General features: G+C 42.2%; 1 protein-coding gene across 16 annotated transcripts in view; it reads right to left on the reverse strand.

The window, feature by feature from the left end:
- Positions 1 to 1,010: 1,010 nt before the first annotated feature.
- Positions 1,011 to 23,932, reverse strand: part of PHF21A (PHD finger protein 21A) — a 134,365-nt gene continuing 111,443 nt past the window's right edge. For 14 of the 16 annotated variants that reach the window (XM_040066154.2, XM_040066156.1, XM_040066153.1 and 11 more), the window contains 7 exons: positions 23,705 to 23,784; positions 23,211 to 23,271; positions 20,605 to 20,768; positions 13,981 to 14,136; positions 12,308 to 12,383; positions 11,878 to 11,981; positions 1,011 to 9,990 (listed from right to left, as the gene is read on the reverse strand). In XM_040066154.2, coding sequence (XP_039922088.1) covers positions 9,736 to 9,990; positions 11,878 to 11,981; positions 12,308 to 12,383; positions 13,981 to 14,136; positions 20,605 to 20,768; positions 23,211 to 23,271; positions 23,705 to 23,784 — 896 coding nt within the window. In that variant the 3' untranslated portion in view covers positions 1,011 to 9,735. Of the gene's footprint in view, positions 9,991 to 11,877; positions 11,982 to 12,307; positions 12,384 to 13,980; positions 14,137 to 20,604; positions 20,769 to 20,831; positions 20,855 to 23,210; positions 23,272 to 23,704; positions 23,785 to 23,932 lie in introns of all 16 variants that reach the window. The other 2 variants (XM_040066160.1, XM_040066158.2) reach the window with 1 other exon arrangement.

The following is a 23,932-nucleotide window of genomic DNA, read 5'->3' on the forward strand; positions in this document are numbered from 1 at the left end:
CTCTGAAAGGGCTGGTGGTGCTGACTGAGGTGGGCTTAAGGCTGATGGTTCCTGTGCTGAAACGGGACCCAGACAGCCTGCCCGCACAGCCAGCACCCCTGAACTGGAGCCTGGGGCATCATGGCTTAGGCACAGAGTCAGTTTAATCACACCCAAGCAGAAGATGTGGTTTCATGTGATGGTGCTGCAGCTCGTCTCTGAGAGCCTTGACTTTCTAAGGCTCTTGGGAAAAAAAGCTGGCTCTGAGGCCCCACGAGACGCCAGCCTCGCATCTGCAGGGGGGAGGACGAGGACAGTTTGCCAGGAGCAAGTGTTGAGGCTTTATTTGGGAAAGAGCTGTGAAGACATTGCTCCTCACTGTGAAGCCAAGTGCAGCTCCACCTCACCAGTCCCCAGCAGGCAGCTCTTGTTTAATACAGCCCAAGCTCACTGATACTGTGCTTGCTGCTGCACTAAGCAAGAGAGGAGGGTTAGATCAGATTTAGACACTTCTAGAGCCATGGTGGAGCAGAGATGGAGCAGGCCCCTTCCAGAGGATTCTTTGGTAGATAAGAGGCAAGAGAAATGCTGGCTCTGTGGTTGTTTTGGAAGGTGTGCTGTAGCAGGAGGGCTGTACACCGTCATTTCAGATAATTCTTCCCAGCCTAGACAGTCCCTAGCCCAAAATGATCCTGCAAGGGTGGAGGTGCCTGGAAGTAAGTCCAGCTTGGGTTGGTCTCCATGTGCCCTCTGCCGGGCAGCATCAGCAGGGAGGCACCTGCAGAGTCAGAGCCAGAGCCAGGGAGATTGTCTGAGCTGAGCACAGCCCTTTTTGGAGCTAAAATTCATTTCTCCTAACGTAGTGCCCTTCTCCCTGCCAAGAAAATGAGCCAGGGTGTCACACAGCCCTCACACAAAGCCGTGTTCAGAAACCCCTCCTGGGGCTGGGGACTTGCTATGGGCACTGCTACAGCCCCTGTGCCTGTGGGACCCACTGTCCCCACCTGGTACATACAGCTAAGGAGACAAGAGATTTTACTGTGTTTTATTTAGTAAAATGTTAAAATAAATAAATACAAATTGATCAGATGCTCTGTACCCCCTCCCCCCAACTTTAATTTGCTAAAATCTAAACACATTTGTACCAAAACTGAAACCACAAGGAACTTGAAGGCAGCAGATACTGCAGATCACTATGAGCATCAGGCTAAAAAAAATAGAGATATTTTAAAAACCCAAACCAGTTCACAAGTGGGTGTTTTCATGGTGTGATTCTGTGACAACAGAGCAGTACCAGTCAGAAAGGGCATTTTACACCAGGGCCTGCAAGGAAGGGAGATTGATGGGGAATGGGACAGCACAGGTGCCACTGGCTTTGCCATTAGAAACCCAGCTGGGAGAGAAGCTGCCATCGTCCCGTGCAGCACCAGGCCCGTGGCTGCAGGGACAGCACTGCCAGGACTGGGGGCTGGTCACCAAAAATCCCCTGGAGAAATCAGACAGACTGGGGGAAGGACCAGGGACATACACAGAGCCCTTCAGGGTGAGCAGCTGCTCTGGGCCCGTGCCAGGACTCCCACTTTACAGCTCAGTCGTGGTGAAACACCAGGTGGGAATGGGAGGAAGCACGGCACACAGGTGGGCTGGTGGCATCAATAACTACGGAGATGGCGCTGCTGTGATTGCAGCAACATGAAGCCGTGGTTGAAGCCTGAGTATTCTGTCCTGAACAAGCAGAGCTGCCTTCACAACCCTCCTGCCCTCAGCTGCAAGACATGGGGGGTGTTTGCAGGGTAGAGCCAGTCAGCTCCCTGCAGAAAACTCAGCACAGGCAGCTCCCCCAATGCCACTCCAGACCTTGCAGGTGGCAGCAGCTCACGACCACCTGTGTCCGCTGCTGCTGACACAGCAAAGTTGTTTCCTTCCTCCACAGGCCGGCACTAGCAGGCTCCCCCACTTCCTGCTGTCACCTTGCTTAATCTTTGTTTAATGGAGTTTGGAACACATCCTTTGCTTCTGTAGGGCTGTGAGAGGAAGCCAAGACACCTCTGACCGTGTAAGATGGCACGTGGGGGGGACCCTGCAGCTGCAATTGGAGTGAAGGAGCTTGTGGGACATTACTGCTGCTGGCTCTGCTTGTGTGGGGCTGCCAGGAAGCTGCCCGAGTCTCCGAGGCTTATGCAGAAGCAAAAACCTTCCTTAAGGAGGGTCTTGGTTGCCTGTCACATATGACATGAGGGGCAACTCAGAAACAACACACCTTCTGGAAGGGAGAGCTGACAGATAAGACACTGCCTGGCTCTAGAGTCAATCATTGTTTTGATGTCAGTGATAATTAAAGAAACATAAGTGACTATGATTAGAAATTACACATTAGCCCAGAACAAGCAGAAACATGCAGCCTCCCACCGCACCCAGCACGGGGCTTCTTCCAACAGTGCCTGCAGCCATGGAAATCTGCTCTTCCGGAGTCAGAACTGCCAGTACCTGCCTTACAGAGGCGAAAACGAGGCACAGAGCAAGCTCCTTCCCTACCACAGCAATTCTGGCCCCACCTGAGATGCCAACACCTGGATAACAAGCCAGGGGAAGCCCTGCCCTTACACGTGTACAGCATGTACCTGTGCTGCTGCAGTATCAAACCTCAGTGCTGGGGATCCAAAATCGAGGGTGGCCACAGAGCACAGCCCCAGGAGCTGCCCTGTGACACTGCCTCCCTTCCCCACCTGAGCTATACCCCCAAGGCTCACTAAGTTCTGGTTGCTCACTAAGAAAAGTCTTTTCTCCAAGCACAAAGGCAACAATACTTCATTTGTTTTCCAACAAAACAGATGTAAGAAGGCTGGTGACAAAAGGGCAGGAATTGGTTGAGGTTTACTTTTGCCAGTGTAAATTTAGGAAAAAGAAAAAAGATGCAAAAAGTGGTGCTGAGCTGATCAATACTGCTTATTGCTCCTGCCCTTCTGTGCCAGGCCTCTGCCCACGACAGACAGAGCCACACTCACAAAGGTTTTTGAGTTCCCCAGGCACTCCTAATAGTAAGCAAGTCCCTAAGTACTTCTTCCTTTCTAGAACTAAGGACTAGGCTGAGTTTCTCCGTTGGAAGCCTTTGACACCTGCTTGGACACTAGAGAGTGAAGAACAGAGCTTATCCCTGGTTACACAGGAGAGCTGGGACAGCTGTTTTCCCAGGAGGGTGCCCCATGGTCTGGCTGCTTAACGTAGCCTAGAGGCAGACCCTCAGCTCCTCACAGGTTACATCAAACTTAACACATGCCCCTGTTTAGCTGCACTGTTGAATGCCCCCTTCCATGTGGCCCTAAAGAAACCAGGTCCTGAGAAAACAGGGAGGCATTGCTCACACAGAGGAATTTTGGCACAGAACTGCCAGATATGACAGCCCAGAGAGCAGGAATCTTCCACAGATACTCCAGTAGGTGGCTGAGAAGTACCAGAGTCACACGTCCTACTCCACATAATTTTCACTCACACAGAACCCAGGACCTCTGGGAGCTGATGCGGGTTTCAGCTAGGTTCATTGTAACACTTGAACTAGGAGGGTGCAACCACACCAGCAGAGCTGAACCTTTAGCTAGTTTGGGGAAAGTTTATAGCCAAGAAAATGTTTAATTAATACAGTCCAGATTAGAGTAGGCTCTAGCTGCCTCAAGGTCTTCTTGATCTGCCTTATCCCCATGTTATAGCTTAAAAGTCAAATAAGGTTCTCATCAGGATGGTATCACTCAGCAGCAGAAACAGAGCAAGGGATGACTTAGTGCCTACTTCCTTTTCCACCTGCACCTAAGCAGCTCTTTTCTCCCACTGCACATGCTCCTTTTGGAATACAGACCAACCCCTGTCAGAAATCGAGGTAGGATAGAAGAGTGGTTTTGTTCTACTCTTTCCACTGAACTTTCAAACCCTGCAGGAACTGCAGGAATACCTGTCTACTATTTCACTCCTGGATTTTTCCTACTCTCACTTTCCATCCTTGTGTCTTTCCATATTTTTTCTCACTGTTCTGCTTTATCCCATGTAATCTTTATTTTCTTTGCTGCTCCTGCTTTTTCTCTCTTCCTTTCCATCTCTAGCCCTGTACCACTTCTCAAAGGAGGCTTCTATCCTTTAATTTGTCCCTTGCAGCATCCACCTCTGGCCCGGGGAGATGGGAAGCCCTGGCCTGGCTCTTCTCATGAGATACACTCCAGGGACTTGCACAGCACAGTGATTCCCACAGCATCCATGCTCTTGGCAAGCCTCTTTTCCATTCACTGCTCAGGTATTTTAGTAATACTGACAGGGATACAGACTCTCACACAGGTAAGCTCTTGGTTTGCTGATACAAGCCCACAATTAAATTAACCTCTAGGAGAGGCGTTTGGCTTTTCATGGGTCTTTAATTACCAAGCTTATCAGTGGATGGTATAAATAATTTTCTTTATTGGCAAGTTGATCAACTATGTGCTCAGCCTATACAAGACACAACGATGCAGAAAGTTCTTGTCCCACATAAGAGAGAAACAGGAGGGAAATGTGAGCTAAGGGTAAAAGGATAGAGAGACTCATATTTTTCAAGTATTACATTCCATTCTGTAGGAGTTTCAAACAGGACTGAGGCTTAAAGAAGGATCTGAGTAAGACAGCAATAACCTGGAGACAAGACATCTGCAGCTCTCACTTTCCTGATCCCATCCAATTTTTGGGTCATTCCCTGGTCCAAGTCTGACCACTGAAAACAAGGATCCAGCAGCATGTCGCTGCAAGGTTTGCTCACACGCCCTCAGAGACCAGTACCTAGCTGGCTGCTGGAGGATTCTTTGGACCTTTTGCCTTCTAAATGCCAGAAACTACAGAATCCATAGTGCTTGGGAATGGCCTTTGCTGAGGTAGTTTGTTGACCAGGCAAGCCTAACCGCCAAATGAATTAGCTGCACAACAAAACATCTTCCTCTTTCTCCAGGTTCCTGACTCCTACATACTCTTCTGAAACCTTTTTGCAGTAATCCAGCAAAGCTGATCTTGCCTTGTATCTCCAGAATTCCAAGGGAGGACAACAGGAGGTGAAGAAGGGTCAAAACAATTCTAAAAACACACAAAGAACCCTGCCCAAAGGGGCATGTCCACAAGGAAGTGTAATACCAGAGTTGTGGTGGTTTTTTGAGCAGCTCACTGAGAGAGGCCCTCAGTAAAAGAGTGAATTTTGGTTTAACATCTCAATATGTTATTTTAAAAACACGTTTCATTAAAAGTGTGTATTCATCATTAGTGCTTCGGAAGCAAAGAGGGCGAGGGTGCAACGCAGCTGAGGAAAAGATAAGAAACATATGCACTGCAAATTCACAAATGTTTTCTGGTGTCCATGAGAAAGAAATCTCAGAATTTATTCCCTGGATTGTGAGCTGCCACAGCTTGGTGGGGCTAAGAGGGAGGTTTCACTCCAGCTTCTCCTGAATGCTGACCATGCTGCTTTTCAGGGCTGTCTCTGCAACAGTACAGGGAAGGTAATTTGAAGCCAAGGAGGTCAGAATTAGGTTTCACATTTCAAGACATTTGGAATACAGATTTGCTTTCTTAAGCCTAATAAAGATAAAATGCAATATTATTTTTTCTGCCAACAATAAAACCAACAGACCTGCCCATAAAATTACCACCTCTTTAATTTCCAGGTTTTTACTTCATATCCCCACTGACAGAAAGCTGCTTGCAACACAGAACGTAGCCCTGTTTTGCTCATGCAAAACATTAGTTCATTCTACCAACATGGTAACTCCTGGCTAATGAGGTCTTGGAAGAATCACCTCACCCTACCATGCTACTCACCCTACCTTCCAATCATCCCTAGAAGTATTGCTTGCTCCATGTTTTGTACAGCACTAACCCCACTACTGGCTCTAAACAAAGACAATGAAAACACCAATGAGGATACTAATTCTTCTAGCCAGGTCACAGGCTCACTTGCTCACTCTAACCGCAACACACCTTTCCAGCTGTTTAAAGAACAGATTGTACAGAGAATGGAAAAAGAAACTCCTGCAACACTTGCTCTATTTCTGAGCAAAGGAGCAGGGTGACTTCTTAAAGCCCCTTAGCACTGGGCTGAGAGCCAGGACCATTTTGATATGAGATTCCTTTGTGGTCTCACTTCTTCCCTTAAAACAGAGATTTAAAAGTCACTTGTTTCCCACCAACGACAAGCAATGACATAAGAATTAGTTAATATCTTGGTGGTTTGGAAATACAAAACCACAGTCATTATGACAGCTTCCCAAAGAGCAGAAGCTTTAGTACAAACTCATTCTACCTCAAATATTATGTGACAAGAAACACCCAAACCAATACAAACCCAAAAGAAAAGCTTGAGCTTTAGGCTGTCACAGAGTTTAAATTTCTCCCTTGATTGGAACCTCTTACAGCAGCTAGGAAAGAAACCATTTTCCTCTGTATTTAGCAAACACCAAGTCCCCTTCCACCCTATTGTTGGTAATTGGGTAGAGACAACCCAAATTTACTGTGTCTACACAACAGCATCATTGCCAGTGTCAGTGCAGCCCTGGGAATGCCCTTGCCTATCGGCTGACACCGTTGCAGAGTCAGGAGAAAAAGCATCCCAGCAGGATCAGTGAGAGAGAAAGAAAACTACCTAAGCAACGTCAAAAAGTCTACGATTTTTTTTCTGCCAAGTAATGATTAACTAAAGGCATCCTTTTACAGTCTGGAACACAAATGCTGTAACAAAGGGATATAAAAGTCTGTACTTATCTACTTGGATTCTGGAGACAAGCAGATGCCTCAAGAAAGCAGTAACAGCTGTTTTAACACCTCCTGTATGGTTAACTGTGTGCAAATTTAAATATGGCTACTAGTGAATTTCACTTCCATCGTCTCCTGAATCAGCAAAGAAAACTGAAGGACTATCGAGTCTCCAGGCTTCGCCTCCTACCTCCAAATAGTGCAGTACTTCCAAGAGAGCTCAGGTTAACCCAGAAATAAGAGCAAGAGAACCACGAAGACTCAGCACACCTGTCCCTGGAGACAGTCTCTTACCAGGAATGCTCGATGCTTCGGAAGATGCTGTTAAGAATCACCCAAGTGTTCAGCTGAAGACCAACATGTTCCAAAAGGCAGCTTCTCCTGAATATCTAGCTGTTAGCTGATGGCTCATATTCTATAGAAGGCTCATGTTTGGTTTGGTTTTGCTCTTCAACCCTTGAAATAGACAGTCCTTTGTTTAAATGCTGTGGGTTGCTGGCCTAGTGCTGCCCAATGGTAATGACCCCATTGGTAACTGGATTGTTGGAAGGGCGTTTTTAGTAGGATCTGTTTTGACAGTGTCTGCCCAGCTGTCTCCCTGCCACTTCTGCTAACTTATCCTTCCAGCTCTGCTAGTTCCAGAACAGAACTCAAACATCAAAAGACCGTGTCAGGGTTATCACTGGTTCAGCTGAGAAGTGCATCGAAGAGTCACTTTCCCAGCTGAGACAAATGTGAGGACTCAGGATATCAGTTCTGAGCTCAGAGCTGAAAATAGTGCACACTCCTACAGAAGGAATAAGTCCTTAAAGGGCAGAAGGGCAACCTAAAGGAAAGGGAATAAAATGGCTCCAAGAACCCCACCAAAGCCCACTTGGCTGGGGCAGCAAAGAAACTCTCTCAGGCTATGTCCTGTCTGGAGTATTCACGTGCTCAGAAATGCACCCTTGAAATGCAAAGCTTTTCTATCTTTCTATGAACAGCTGAGCAGGACTGCCTGGCCACCCAACACATGCTCTCAAGGCCACCACACTAGGGACACTGCCTCACCTTGTGTGTGCAGTGGCTCAACTCTGCTCCCACGGGAAGTAAAGGGAATTTTCCTGGTACTTCCAGTGGAAATGGGCTTTGCCCAAATGTGTACGTGCAGTAGTGAAACTAGACAGCTCTGGGACACAACCCAATGTGACCAGAATCAGCATCCTGAACTGAGCCAGACCCCACAATCAGGAAGCACAAGGCAAGCTCTGCTGTCCAGAGTGAAAAGATTATACATTAGAGATGAACTTCTTGAACAAGAGGAGATAACGGAGGGTAATTTCAGTGCAACTCACTGTCTTTCATTCTCAAGCTTGAATCAGTCTGCATCCCAGAACTATGAAAGCCTTGAACAAGCACACTGCCAACTGCTTTTCTCCAGGTTACAAACACATGGAAGAATGGGAGAGAGATGGTACACAGCAGAGACAAGCCTGGGAGATCCTCCAGGTGGGGTGAGATCCAGCACTGTAGGACTTGATTCTCTTTAGACTTTAGTAGTAGATGTATGGTAGAACCTATAGAAACTGTCCCATTAGATTTTAGAACACAAACACAGCAGAATGTCATCATAAATAAGCAAAGTCTGTGTTAAAAAATTCTAAGTACACAGCATTTTCTCCAGTTCTGACACCTTTTTAATAGAAATCACTTGTTTAGGAAACAAATAGCACTTTTGTAATTTTTTTTTACAATGTTTCTTACCTTGATCTTATTTTAAGTAACACTAGGAAGACCTCAATATCTTTTATTTTCCTTTTTAATTTAAAAAAGTTGGGTTTTTTCCCCCAGATACAAAGATTTTGCCCTTGCATAAAAAAACAGTGCCCAAAACGATGACACAAGGACTCACAAAGACTCACTGTATCTCACTGACACTATTACTTCTAATCTATACCATGCAAGGTCCCATCTACCTCTTTAATTAGACTGTCAGCCTGAAAAACAGCTTTTCTATTCCTTATTTAGTTCTTGTTACCAAAAGAAGAGAAAGGAAGTGAAAGAAAAGGACATTTCTCTGTTGAGTTCACACATCTGGGTTATGTGCTACTTTGTTCAGGTTGTTGTTTATAAATACAGAAAAGGGATGGAATCTCATTTTCAAGTAATTGACGCACATTTTCTCTTGGGACACCTCCATCCAATGCTCCAAGCTGACCCTGGATTCTGGCCCTCTATTTTCCCATTCCCAAAACAGACTTTCTGGATGAGTGTGAGGACCCACAGGCTCTCAGGCACATGGTGTGATTCTTGGGGTGTCCTGCGTAGGGCCAGGAGTTGGACTCGGTGATCCCGATGGGTCCCTTCAAACTCAGCATATTCTATGATTCTGTGTGCTGGTTTCTCAGCGAAAAGTCCATCTCCTTTCCTTTTGTACATCTCCTGTCTAAACAATAGTAAATACTGCTTATTTGATAGACTTGTCCCTTCTGGGCACTGGGATTTGATAATTTATATTTCTGGTTTTTTGGTTTAATAGTACTGAGAGTTTAGAAACAGGAAAAGCCCATAGGCTCTTTGGACTTGTTTTTGTTTTCCCCTAGCTAAACAAACTGTTCTGCAAATAGGAACTTGAAACCTGCTCTCCTCCCTTATCCCTGCTCCTCACCCCAAACAAAAATAAAACAAACCTATAGTGGCTGTGGAGGCTGCTGCAGGCACACACTGGTGTAAAATATAGAGAGAGTAAATATATTATTTCACTTGGCATGGTGCTGGCAAAGAACCCCCAGCTGGCACTATTCATGTAACATGATCCAAACTTCGCATGTACACACAGAATAAGAAGGATCAATTGGCAAACTCCGGTGCCGCCTGGCACAAGCATCTTCACGCTCTCTCTGGAACCAAAGAACTAAAGAATTCTGCACTTTCCAGAAGAAATCCAGTTTTGCTTTTCTAGAGTTTCTTTATTTTGCTCTTTCTCCTCGCCGCCACCTCCCTTGGCTCCTTCTTAACTTCACTGTGTTATTTAGTCTCATCGCCCTTGTTACAGTTCACCATGCAGCTCTGGGAAGGGGAGGGGGCTAAGGTGGAGGTGGCAGCATTAGTATTGTTAGTGGAGTCCATGCCGTTGGAGATGGCTACTGAATTGACCTCAGAGTTTATGGGTTTTGAAAGGTCGATGCCTTGGATGAGGCGGATCAGCTGTTTTACCTTCTCCAAGGAGCTGTGCATCTCCTTCTGTTTTGCAAGGATCGTATTCTTCATTTCCATGCATTTCTACAGCAAAGCACAAAATCAGTAATAAGTTCGAGCTTATGAATGGAAGAAGGCAAGAGAAGGAATATGATGTTCACAGATCTAAATGTAAGTACCCAGAAAAGACTGCAGCTGCAACTTCACTTTTCCAGCCTAGAAGAAAAGAGTCTCTAGGCTGTGTTCAGAGGAGAAGTCATATTTTCAGGCTGAGGAAATAAATTGCCAAGACATAGCTGTCACCTGGTATGGCTCCCTTTCATTCCAAGGTGTTGTGCGAATGAACGCAGACAGACAGCTCCATCCTTTCGTGTTTCTTTTGAAGGAAAACTTCCAAGTGTTTGTTCTTACTATTTTTTCTATTGGTATTGCATTACTGGAATTTCTTTAACTCAGATCTGCAAGCTCAGGCATCCCACTGCAGCTGACTGCTGCGTGCAAACCATTAATGGGATACAGCCTTTGCTTTCACATACATTTTAGCAGGAACATCACTTCCTTCTCTCAATAAGTAAAAAGGCACTTGAAAAGGAAACCAAACTCCTCTTCACTTGAAAATCTAATTTTGTGGCCATTTCATTCTCTTAGAAGTGGTAGTAACACAGCTAGCTCATCAGTTAAACATCAGGGCAAGGTAACTTAAAAAAAAAGCCCACAAGTGATATTTCAAGAGTGGAAAACTGCTTATATGTGTATTTGAAACTCACAAAAATGAGGAAACAGTAGCTATGTCTATTACATTCAGGTTTTTACATGAAGATGGCAACCTTCCTATATTTTTAAAATCTTTTATCCATGCAGATCTCCAGAGACTGTTGGTTTTAGCTTTACTGTTTTCACATGCAGCTCATGGTATCATAATAACTCTTAAACATCTAGATCTAATATGCCTGTTTTGGACAGGTCCTTGTAAGTATGAACATTCTCCTTGCCCCCTTGCCAATCCCTCATGTTAAGGCCTTGCATCTGCCTGGGTACATCACTGAGAAGCAGTGTTACTTGTCTAGTGCTGCACGTTACACTCAGCTACTGCTAACCAAAAGGTGACAGTCCCCTGGATTGCTAACCAGCCCCTCACAATCATTTTATTTGTACTGACAGCACTGAGGGGTCTGTAAACATGGGACGTTTTTGCTCTAATAGGCAAAGACAGGCAGCCTGGAAAGTGCATCTGTAACTAAAAAGTCTGTAATTATGAATCCAGCCTTCAGATGTCATACAGGAGATTTCCCTGTTTTCCATTATGTGATAGTGACTAGGGCTGCACCAAGGAGGGGCTAAAACTTTACACTCAAGAGACTAATCTGCACATTAAGGTGAGAAGAGTGGCCAAATCATTATGTATGTTCCAATTACTGCAATAAACCAAAGTGGAAACTAAGGTTTTTGGTTTGAAGTACGACACTGTCTAGTTGATACCACGCAGAGGCATGTGCAGTGTCCAGCTGCTGACTGCCAGGGCAACACATCAAGGTCCTGAGAGTCAGCCCTGAGTAAATGGTCGCTGTTGCATCAGGAAGGTCTGGAGAGTGCACCCAGGCTGTAACTCTCACTACACACAGAGGCCCAACCATTCTTGTTTAAGTGAGCCACTAGAGACTTGGACTCAATCTACTGCTCACAGACAAAAATGCTCTGGGACATTTTTGTCACCTGCTGATATATGTCACCATATATGTGAACACCTACATGTTCAGCATGGATCATGTATAAGAGACTCAATGTAAGTATGTTGTCTTTATTTCATTCCTGCTCCCCAAAGTCCTAAAAAGCAAAGGAAAGCACCCACATGATTCTAAATAAATCCAGAGGATGACAGGTATAGTACATGGAGTTGCTCTGTAATAGTTTTCTCCCTGCATTGTGGCACCAGAACACAGGTGAAGAGCTATTTGGAAGGACAATACTCACTGTTATAGAATTGCTGAGCTGTTTGACCTTCTGCTCTAGTTGTTCTCTTTCCTGTTTTAAATCTGAACTCCATTTAAGTAGTTTCTGTTTTTCCTCTTCTTTTGCTGCAAAACAGAGTATGAAACAGAATATTTTAAATATTTGTCTTATGGATGGAGGGTCTAAACTGCTTCATGTAGAGAGGGGGATTGTGTTTAAACCAATGCTTGAGAACTTGTGCACTGAATCACTACCAAAATGTCACCTACATACACAAGCATGACAGGCTTAAGAAATATTTAGGCTGCTATTTTCACTTCACTAATGATTAAGGTTATTTCCTTTTGTATGACAAAATTTCCTTTTGTAAAGGAAGTACCATTTTATCCCACTCCCAAAATAACGTCTTCCATTATTAAAAGTGAAAGAAAAGTGTTCATCATTTTCTTACCTGCTTTATATGCAATATATGAATGAACAATTGCTAAAGTTCCCGGCCATGGGATTGCTTCTTCCTTCTTTAGCATCTGAAAGAAAATGTTCAGAGATTTAGCTGGTAAAAAGCCCACCTCAGAGAAAGTAAAAAGGAGAAAGAGAAAGAGGGAAGGATGGAGGATTTTCTTTCATGGATATCATTAGCTTCAGCCCTGTTAACACGAAGCTTCACAGACCTGATCTGAGACTTAACAGAGGGAATTATTCACAACTGTATTGTGGCTCCCACAAAGCAAGTCTATTTCTTACAAATGTCAGCATTTTCCTAAATTCCCTCCACAGCCACAAATAAAGCCTACTAATGATACTGGACTACTTAAAAGAGGAATGAAAGGATAATATGTCTGAACTCAAAACTTGCCAGGAGACATAAACATTACTTCATGGTTCAGACAAATTGCTGATCTTAGTTTTTCTGGGAAAGAAGTTTTCATGCTGCAGCCTAGTCTCCACACCATACATTCAAACATCACACTTCCAGCTAGTAAAACATGAAACTGTCCTATTACCCCTTCCTACCAGAATCAGACACTTGTCAAACTCATTATAATTCTCATTTATGTCTTTCAGATCCTTCCTGCATTTTGCTTCCTAACAAACTAAGACAAATATTTTTAGTACGTGATCAGAGTGATGTCTCAGAAGACAGAGGACTTGGTCAGCTTACAGTGAAGTTACTCAAATTTCCTCCTTAATTTTGTTGGAAGCTATCACAGAAACATGAAGAGGAGGGATAAGGGGAGAGTAGGCAAGAGCAGGAGTACCCAAGTCATAATACTCTCTCCTCTCTGGCACCTACTGACCAAGTCACTTGAGTTTTGCATTTTCATTCTTCTGAGGAGCACATCATAGGTCAGGCTGTTTTCTTATGCTACCACCTGGTGCACCCAAGGCCATGTGGGTGACCAAGCCATGTGCTGCGTTAGACAGGACACAGCTTCAGACTGCCTATTATCAGCAATCCTTTGCAACTTCCAGAGTTCCATGGAAGGGTTAGGAATACTACAGGTTACTTCTTCATCTTGTAATCTCAATGCAATTGTAAACAAAATATTAAAATATAACCTGCTCCCTTCAACTGTACATTGTCAGAGAGTGACCTGGAAGGAAACTGTTCACCTATACTCGTTATACTGATGCTGGATGATATTATTAAAGAGATCACTGAAGACAAGCTGTCTGATGTTTGATTTATATAACCAAACAGGGGCTTATATTTGCTCTATCTATCGAGGTAGGCTTGTGCAAATGTTTTATTTACTTGTCCAGAAGAATACACTAATAATTTTTGAAGAAACAATGAGATTAAGATGAACAGCAGAATTCCTATGGGTTGTAGATATTCTTTCCCAAAAGTCTGCACACTTTGATCCACAAAAAGAGTAAAAACATAAGAGTAAAAAATAAAGACCCCAAATTCAGAAGCAAGACCTGACAGTTTTGTATTAGCACACATTCCAACAGAGGTAATAATTCAATGAAATTCCCACAAGCCTTATAGCATGTGAAAGAGATTTGTTCAGTGTCGGGCTGCCTTGGTCTAAGTAACCCAAGCAATCTGGTTATTTTCTTTAACACCAAAAAATCTTCACATGCATCATACGTAAGTCCCCGTCTGTCAAGCAATACCTGGTCTTGACATTTGGGACAGATCCACATGCCCTTGGGAATGGTTTTCAGAGGTGGGTCCAGACAATCCAGGTGATAAACACGTGAACATGTGTCACACATCAGCAACTGCCCGCTTTTTCTGCAAACGCTGCAAAAGTCCTCATGGATATCACCCTAGAAAATTGAGGGGAAAGATTTTGGGTGAGAGAAAGCAAGAGAGAGAAGGCAAAAAGTGAACTTTGACCTTTGATATCTACATCTGAGTTGAATTCAAGGTTTACAGCACAAACTATTTCTAAGGGGATTCCAAAAGGTCAAGCCCTTTTAAGACTGTGAAACAGGAAAACCGTGCCAGATGCCAGAAACACTGACATCTGTCCTCCCACGGCAAAATAGTACAGTAAGCACTTATTACTACAGCTTCTCTTAACAAATGCTACCCCATAGCCTTTCTTCTTTAAGATTCCCTCTTTACCCTGATCTTTTGATTTGCCTGAAATGATGAGCTACCCACTTTCTTCACCCTCCTGATTTCTAGATGTAAGCCCAACTCCACTCCAGGAATGCTGATTAGGCTGTCTCTTGCCAGTAATAGTATGTAAGAAACCCCAACTGAGTGACTTTAAAAAAACCACTGTTAAATATTTAGGTCACCTTTAAAAATGAAACTGTAAGGAAAAGGTGTTGTGCTTCTAAATGAAAAGGAATAGAATTAATTATGTTCTGAGACAATTCTTTTTACTTCACTCGGGCTACTCAAGTTGCACCAAAACAGCTGTGACTCAAAACTTTCTCATTCTCTACAGAGTGGATTGTTTAATCACTAACAGAGACTGAGAGCCAGGATGAAAGAGTACCAAGAGAGAATTTTTACTTTTTTTTCAAAGAAAGAATTGAAAAAATGGCTGGCGGTGTCTTTTAAAACAACTAGGTTTAATTACTGTTGCATTTCCATCACAGAGCTCTTTTCTACAGCCATTAACATCCCAAAAAGGTAGGTCTGATTTTTGTTTCTTTTTCTTCTCTCTCTCCCCCCTCCTGTTCTGATTTGATTTTCGGATATTTGAACGAAGAGGCACGATAGAAAGGTGGCTCGGCGCTCACGGAGGAAGCAAGGGGCACCCCACCCTATCCACTCCACATGTTCAAGGCCCCATCTGGTGTCTGAAGTACACACTTGTCACTGACTTAAAATGAAGATTCACACACACCCCAGATCTGCAAGACTGCAGTCATAAGATGAGCGTGTGGAGCAGAACTGTGGGTACACACTCTCCTGTATGAAATACCAGCAAGGTTTCGTTTTGGTGCAGCTCATCTCTTCACACGTGTTAACGATTTCTATCAATTTGGAGGGATAGCAGATTTGGCCGTGCACTCACACATTAAGGTGCCAGGCAAGAAAAATTACAGTAATCTCCACTATGGATGACATAATACACATGTAAAAAGAATGACACATGAGCAATCTGCTCAGGTTTCTACTTCCCAGCTCTACTGCTGATGAGGCCCTTCTTCAAAGGGAAGGCTATTCTTAATTCCCAAGGTTAACACTGATTTCATGTTTTGTAAAGGATCAATCATCAGTGAATTGTCAGTGCCATGTTTAGGATCCATAACTCCCAGGGATCGTTGAGAGCTGAGTTATGGTATTAATTCACCTTTAACACCAAAGAGTTCCTCAGTGTTAAATGAAGATCTGAATGAGAGACATCTCATGCTTTTTGTGATGTGCCATAACCAGGCATGTTGTAACCAGGCTGGGAAGAGCTTCTTTCCCTCTATCGTGCATTCTCTGAGCACAAGGAAAAGGTGGCAGGCAAGAGATACCACATAAGCTAAAATAAAATCCTCTTCAAGATAAGGAGAAGTTTAAGAGGGGAATTCTTTCATTTTAGAAAAAAAAAAAAAACTATTCCAGAGAATTATGTATCTTAAGATGCTTCAGTTGCTGCAGACTACACAATGGCTCTTGGTAACGAAGAGCAAAATGACTGGTGTGCTGAAAACCAAACCTGTTATGTCTCATACCCTGCAGAAAGAGCCCTACAAAAGAGACATAAATGCAGTTTCTCTTTGAGGGGGACATGTTTAGAAATTCAGACCCAGAATATCGCAAATTCAACAGAGTGCTGCAAAACCTGTGGTGATACAGGTGACTAGTGCACAGTCCAGCTGAATGCATGGAGATGCCAACACATGCACAGAATCCATGGTCCTGTTTTTGGTAATGCAAAATTCCGGGCAATTCCTCAGCTTTAACAACTGTCCTTAACAAAATCCCAGCCAATGTCTGATTCCAAAAGAAATGCCCCAGGTCTTATGGGCAGTTAATAAATACATGCATAAAGGGAGGGCTGGAACTGGTGTTGTGACATGCACCCACTAACCTCACCTTCTGAAGCAGCTTTGTGTAGGCTACAGCCAGCCAACTTAGGCTAGAGCAGAGCTCGCTGAGGCTGCTCAGACATGCTACAGCCTGAAGTGACCAAAGAATCATTTCAGAACAGATATCGCTAAAGGTGATTTAATGTCACTTTCTGCTCTACTTCCTCTTCACAAGGGACTAGGAAAATAAATTCAAGGTTTCTGGACAGCTAACAGTTTTCTTTATTTTAATAAAATGTCCAGAGCAGCAGAGCCTGGCTTTAGGCAACAGAAGTGAATAACACATTAACAAAAGCAGCTTGTGTGCTTGAGTTTGTAATACGTATACTTATATGTACATTTCACTGGAATAACGTGGGAAAACTAAATATTCTGCAACAGGAATTGTTCATGATCATATAAATAAAGATGATCATAGTGTATGATGTAAGTGAATTAAATTATCAGAAGCTGTTACCCTGGTTTTTCTGAGTTTCTTTATTAGCCTTTTGATTTTCATAAATGGAGTCAGATCTTTTAGTTACTGTAGAATATTAGAGCAGTTTTTCTACCTTTCCCACAGAAGTAATATAAACAAATCCTTTGTTTTTCATTCTTTGTCCTTTGTTTGCATATTTCTAACCTGAAAACAATTGTTACTGACAATTGGTCTGGCCACTGAGGCTGAGGGGTGGAAACCCCAAAAAGCCAATCTTCTGCTAGACCCACAAATGTATAAAAGTAAAAGAATAAACAAAGGGGCTCTCTTCTCTCCGCTCTTTCAGCTGGGAGCTGGATCAGAGGAACCTCTGTGAAAATCTCTTGTCTGCGTGTGATTTCTTTGTGTGTCTCAGTGACAAGAAGCAATACTAATTCTGGCATATTCTAACTTTTATGGGATTGACTTTGCAATCTGAGTGTTCTACAATGCTCCTCTCAACTGAAACACTGATTGATGTAAGTGTTTACTAATAAAAAGGCATTTTATGACCAAATACTTGAATCATCACTAAAGCAGAGATTGTTGCACAATTCTTACTGCTGAGTAATTGACTTTCAAAGGCAATTGCTATCTTCCAGGTGAGTATGGCACTACTGCACGAGGGAGAACCACACATAACCAAGTGGCTCATAAGTGGCTCACATAACCATTTGGGAAGACAATGGCCAAATAGGCAAAAGGGAGGAAAAAAAGGGTGAGTAAAATAAGAAGAGGTTTTACTTAATCCTCTCTACTGCAATATTTCCTTCCTTTTCCCAGGTTCTAGACCTTTCTACCCCTCCATCCTTATCACCAATACCATCTTAAGTTTCTGCTTCATCCTCCCTTCAAAATTTCTCCTTGTCATTCAGAGAATAACATTTCAGGAGAAATTCAAGAAGGCTGTTCTGGTCCACTGTGCCTGATGCCAAGTGCTTGGCCTGATTTGCAATTTTCATAGGCTGGCTGAACACATAGATTACTCAAATGCTAAATCAAATTCCCATTCAAAAGCCTATAGGAATTAGACCCTTAATGCAAAAATATTTTAAAAATGGGCAAAGCTGCAGTTTTCTTCTTTATCTGTCTGATGAACTGCTCAATTGTTTTAACTGAGACTTCTGAAATAGCCTTTTCCTTAGACATACACTTGTGTTTTCACTTTTAACTGTTCAAAGTTTCAAAGCAGAGCCTGTAACTACAGAAAACATTTTCTGTCCTATCTAGAGGCCTTTCTATGTTCACATCATCTGCTAGCAGTGTAGACCCTCTTCAACATGACATGGTCTGGCCTCACTACCAAAAGAAGTAACCCTGATGCCTACTTATTTCATATTATATCCCTGCATGAAGCTGGCACAAGAATACTTGTGTCTATAAAATTAACTGGATTAGGGCGTGATCCTGGCTAAGACTAACAATTTTAGCTATGTCTGTTCCCTGGTGCAGATCACCCTGTGGCCTCAGATCTATCTGTGCTGAAACAACACAGGAGGTAATCAAGGGATGAGAAAAGACTGCTGGTGACTGGCAGGATTGGTGTTCTCAATGGTAGCCCCTGACATAAACTGTGGCACGGGCATTTCAGTGGATCCTGTATGCTCCATCGATTTGAGTTGCAAGGTCCTTAAATGTTAAAGAACTAATCTTCCTCTTTGTCTTCACCACCAGCAGGACTTATACTATTGCTGTTTAAATACACAGTACTTTTCCAGCACTATATTGCATTTGTCCAGTCAAGGATGTTAAAGATTTTTACAAGTATTGCTAAGTTCTCAAAACTTAGACAGGAAAAGTACACAGCATGACAAATATACAAATATTTGGAAACCAAATCACAAAAAAGGGATGTGACTGCACAAACTTATACAGCAATCTTATTAGAACATATTCACAGAAGAACAACTTCCATCTTATGATGGCAATTGGAAACAATTCCTTTCTTTACAACTAGCAAGTAAGAATTATAAGACTATAACAAAGAACAGATATTTGCCTCCTTTCTGATATTTTGCTGTCTCTGAAGATTCACATTTTGTTTCACAGTTTATTTTTAATTAAATAAAATTCTTGAGAACTCTGAAGTATATTTTCTACTTTCACATGTATTTTATTTTAAATGGATTTCAATACCAAGTATTTCTGAAAATGCTACAAAATTAGCCCAATTGATAGTGAATATGTACTGAATGTAATTTTGGTATAAAATTCTTTAGAAAAATCAAACTCCTTAAAAATGTTAGTTCTGTTGCATAAATGTAAACTATATGGCTTGTCTGGAAATGTTAAAGGGGATTACATATGATTTTAAATGAGTGTTATTGGCTCTGTATTATGGTATGTTGCATAAGAGAGAATGTTTGCTACCTGCTAGGTAATCTTCCATGTCTCCTTTAAATCACTTCAATTTTTATTAATTAATGTAAATTAAAGCAATCCAGAATCCAGGCCTAAATACAATCCTAATTCAGGAAAGTAAGGGCATTCAGAACTAGATTTGAATGCTACAGAAATTTATTTTTGATTTAGTTTGCTTCTATCAGGCACTGCAGAAAACAGGGCAACAACTCATCATATTCTTTTGAGAGCTCTTACACAGCTGGAAAAGACTCAGGAGTATACACACACATCAGAGACGGAAAAGACCCCCACCACACTATCCAGTCCTTCTCTTGGGGCCAGTGTAAAATGTGTGCTCTTCACCATATTTACAAGTCATCTGTACTGCTCATTTTCAAAAGTCCACTGAGATGGAGCTGTCCCATCATATCCATGAGGGGCTGTTCCACAGTATCCATTTACTTGGCTGTCAGGAAAGGGGTTTTGCAGTCATGCTATCCTGCTTTCAAAAATGACTATATAAAAGAGAACCTTGTAATTCCACGTGCATATTCCCTGGGTATCAGAATTGCATCTATTTATTTCAGTGCTTCAGACACACTTGTACTACTCCTATTCCTGATACCTCTGCATAACAAATACAGTTCAGAGGCAAGGAACTGGCTTCTATTCCCCATTCTACATGGCCAGTAGAGCTGGTCTCTCAGCCCATGTTCTTACAATGCTGCAACTAGAACAACCCAGCTTTTCCTTAAAGGCCATTTCAGATGGTTGGGCCTCAAGTATATGTGACTGTCTTTTCTAAAAGAACGGCAGAAGAAGATTGTAGCACCACTATGAAGAAATACGCAAGCACCTTTTGATTCTTAATCTGTGCCCTGTAAATACCAGTCTTTTAAAAGCAAGCTCTTAAATGAAAGTACACTCCAGCTCGTGAGGACTGTTTTACCCCCAGTGAAAAGTCACAACACACTTTCTGCCAAATCTGAGCTGCAAGTGCTGCTTCCTGGCTGTTCTGCATGACAAAGCAGTTTCCATCCTTCTCTCATTATAGAAACACAACTTTTTGTTATCATGGTCTGTAACTAATAACTTTTCATACTCCTCTTCCCCACCTACCCCCCATGCCCCCCTGGCCCTTTTTCATGGATGACAGATTCAATTCAGTCAGACAAGATCTCAGACACTACACAAAGGAAATGAGCTCATCTAGAGTGCCTGGTGCCTCCCAATGTTTCAATCCACTGAAGGAGTTATAAATAAAGTCTCTACAGGATAACAACATAGGTGCAGGAGGAAAAAAAAAGAAGGGTGTTAAAAAAATGCTGGACTGTTTCACTGCACTGAATCAGGACAAGTGATGAGTGAGATTAAAGAAACAAAACCTGCAATGATTTTCTTCGTCTGTTTCGCGTAACTTTCTAAAAGTAACCCCCTCCCCAAGAGTTACTTACGTCTGTGGAGCTGGGGCTAGGCAGGGACACGGGCTGAACAGCTGCGGGAAAAGTAAATGTGGTCTCTGTCTTTTCATTTTCAGGGGAGTCAGGATAACTGGACAGAGGGGACGTGGGGGTCAAAGCCCCGAACCCCAACACCGTGTTGTATTTAGGTGGACGACCTACATGTTAACAACAGGGAACACAAACGAAAAAAAAAAGAAAGGAAAAATGATCTTACATACCTTTGGCCAGTGGTCCTCATTGGCTAGCGTGAAAAAGGAAATGATGTAGCACAGAGAGGAAGTTAATATAAAAGTTACAAGTGGAAGGACAGAAGCAAAGATTTAAACATATTTTAGAAATTTTTAAGTAGAATTTTGCAAGGAAAGAACATTTAAAAGACGTATTTCAGAAGGAAATAGAAATAAGCTCTGTAGACGGTCAAAGAATCATTCCCGCAAAAGCAGCATGGGGACAGTTGCTACTCCTAAAAATGAGGCTATTCAGTTTTTAGGGGAAAAATGTTGGCATCAAAGCTCCATAGAAGCTACAATAACTACTATTAAATCCTTCCTGGTGTTATCCCACACATCCCTATCTTTTTAAGTGCCAGCATAAATCTACACAAAGGTTAAGTCCTTTATCAGAGGCCAACACTCACCACTCCCCTACTTTTCTCCCCCATTTTTTAAACCTGTTAATTCACAGATCAGCACTTTCTACCTACTGGTACCTTTTTAAAATTAGGCTACCTAAGAATAGGTCTTGTTTTCTGACCCATAGCTACTATCAGTTTTAACTTATTGCTGGTCTCCAGTAACCCACTCCAAATTCTGTGCTCTTTCTCAGACCTTCTCAGGCAAGTATGTTTGATTATGCACAATTCCTAGATACTCCTTTAGACTAGCAGATGTGCAAAATGTCTCCATAACAATTCTTATAAAATTATGAATGCAAAGCAAGACAGCAAAAAACCCAGTATGCAACCATCAATTCTGCCTTCCTTCTCCAGGGTAATTTATGGATATGCAAACATAAAGGAGTTAGGATCTAGCAATAATTCCCCAGATCTTATGTTTACACATTGTCAGTCTATACCTATTAACATGCTAAACCTTGCATTTAAGGTCTGGATATGTTCCAGAACTAAGTATGTCCTTGGAAATGGATTTCTGCTAGTGCTGTCCATGGGTGAAATTTCTGACATGCTCAGCACCATCTATAATTAAACTAAAGCTCTCAAGGGCAAATGCTTACAAAAGCTTTTCACTCAATATATTGCTGTATTAAATTACAAAACAAATGTATACTTCCAAATCTTTTGTCAATTGAAAACATGTGCTACTAATTTGGTGCTGATACAACGTAAAGGCTCACAACAGGGCGTGATAAAAAAACCAGAAAGTATAATAGTCAGTTGCAAAAACAGCCTAAGGAGTATCAAGTACAAATGCATGCAATCATTTTCATTGATACAGTAATTGCTCACTGTAAGGTCTAAAATAAAATTAAGAAATCATTACTAAAAGAAGGAACATTTACTTATCCACAGAGTAAATGCAAAACCTCTCTTTTTAAAATCTACATTATATAATTTAAAAAAATACATTTAATTTATTAGGGGATAGCAGTAGAGACACATCTTTTATTTAAAAACTGCTTAGCTGCTGAAGTGTCATCTTTGCCACATTCTGCTGGGCCGAAAACATGGATCAAGAAGACACTATGTCAAATTAATATTTCATTTGCAGCCAAAACCCCCAAAAGATAATGGAACTGGTCAGTGTTAGGTGAGAGACTGGTTTGATTTTTTTTCCAATCCGATTACATTGTTAGACAGGAAACGTAGGAATAGAGAAGGTGTTATGAGTCTTTAAGGACTGCAGAAAATCATAAAAAATCAGGTGTGGTTGATGTCACGTACAAATAATGGCCTCACATTCTCTCCCATGCTGTTCTGTTTCACCACAATCTAAGTCTTAAAATTTTACCTGTTCCAGAGAAGGATTTCTTCTGAATAATACTGCATGCCTATATGAAAGATCATCTCTCATTTTAGGACAAGTGGCACTCTGGTTGCAGTTAAAGTGCTTACTACAAGCACGACAGCTTTTCTCACTCAAGGTAAGTTCTTTTGAAGGACACGTCCCTATTCCCAGTGGGGAACAAGGCTTTTGTCACACTAAGTTTCCTCTCCTATTCAGGGCACAGATGCTTTTTCCATAACCACTTTCTTCTTGACAGTAACAATACAATCTAGTCATTAACAAGGGGATCTTAGCAGCAGCTTCATACCACTAAATGATGGTCAAACATCTCACATTTCTAGTGATTATCTAGCAAATTGGGTGGCTTTTGTTTGGGTTTGTTTTTGTTTTGTTTTGTTTTGGTTTGTTTGGTTTTTTTTTGAGAGTGAAACTGAAATGAAACACTGAGCTGCTTAATAGATTTTGCTATGCTAACCCCTAGAAGTCATGGTCTTTGCCTGACTTGGAAATTTACTGGACAAATTAAGTACTGTGGAGTCTTTCTTGTTTTGCTCTTCAAATTGGCACGGGGACTACAAATGCAATGTGGAGGAAGAAGCACTGGGCAGAGAGACAGGTCTGGGTATACCTCACCTCTTTTACGTGTCCCAGGATGCATTGTGCTGTTCAGGTACGTCACTGTACTCTTCTTGCGCTGCGGGGAAGAATGGAACAATTTCTGTTGGGGAACATTTCTGGCAACAACTGAGGAACAGCACAGTAAGTACTAAGTGAGATTACTGCCTTTTGTGTTTTCTGAAGCACACCTTCAGAAAAGCTAGCTTTTTTACACTGCTTCTGACACCTGAACTGTTTCAGGCTGATACGCAAGCAGACTGACACGCATTGCCATTTGACACCAGCTTTATAAAGAAGAAGACAGAAAAAGATGTAAGTACTAGAAGAACACCCCAATGTATTTACTATTTAAAAATATGAGGGTCATGTCATTGCAATGGCCTTTTGAACTATAAATGATAGCTTGCCTTTCTAGTTAGAACTGAGAAAGCTTAGAAGGTAGCAAGAACATAGAAAGACACTCAATATCAGAATGAAAATACCAGCTTCCCCCAGCAAAAAATTAATACCTCAGGCTCAAAAACAGCTCCACTGTACACTGGATTTGCTGTTGTTCTTCTTTTCCTCTCTTGTCGCTTACTTTGGATTTCTTGTAAAACAAAGCATTCAGGTTAGAAAACAATGGATCTCAGAAATTGTATAAAGTCCTCAGAATTCAGTTTGCATGTGAGAATAGCTGTAAAGATTTCTACAGAACACCAGTCATGCCTGGTACAGGCAACTGTGTTATACTTTTA

This window comes from Hirundo rustica, chromosome 6, assembly GCF_015227805.2.
Source record: "Hirundo rustica isolate bHirRus1 chromosome 6, bHirRus1.pri.v3, whole genome shotgun sequence".
Lineage (NCBI taxonomy): Eukaryota > Metazoa > Chordata > Aves > Passeriformes > Hirundinidae > Hirundo > Hirundo rustica.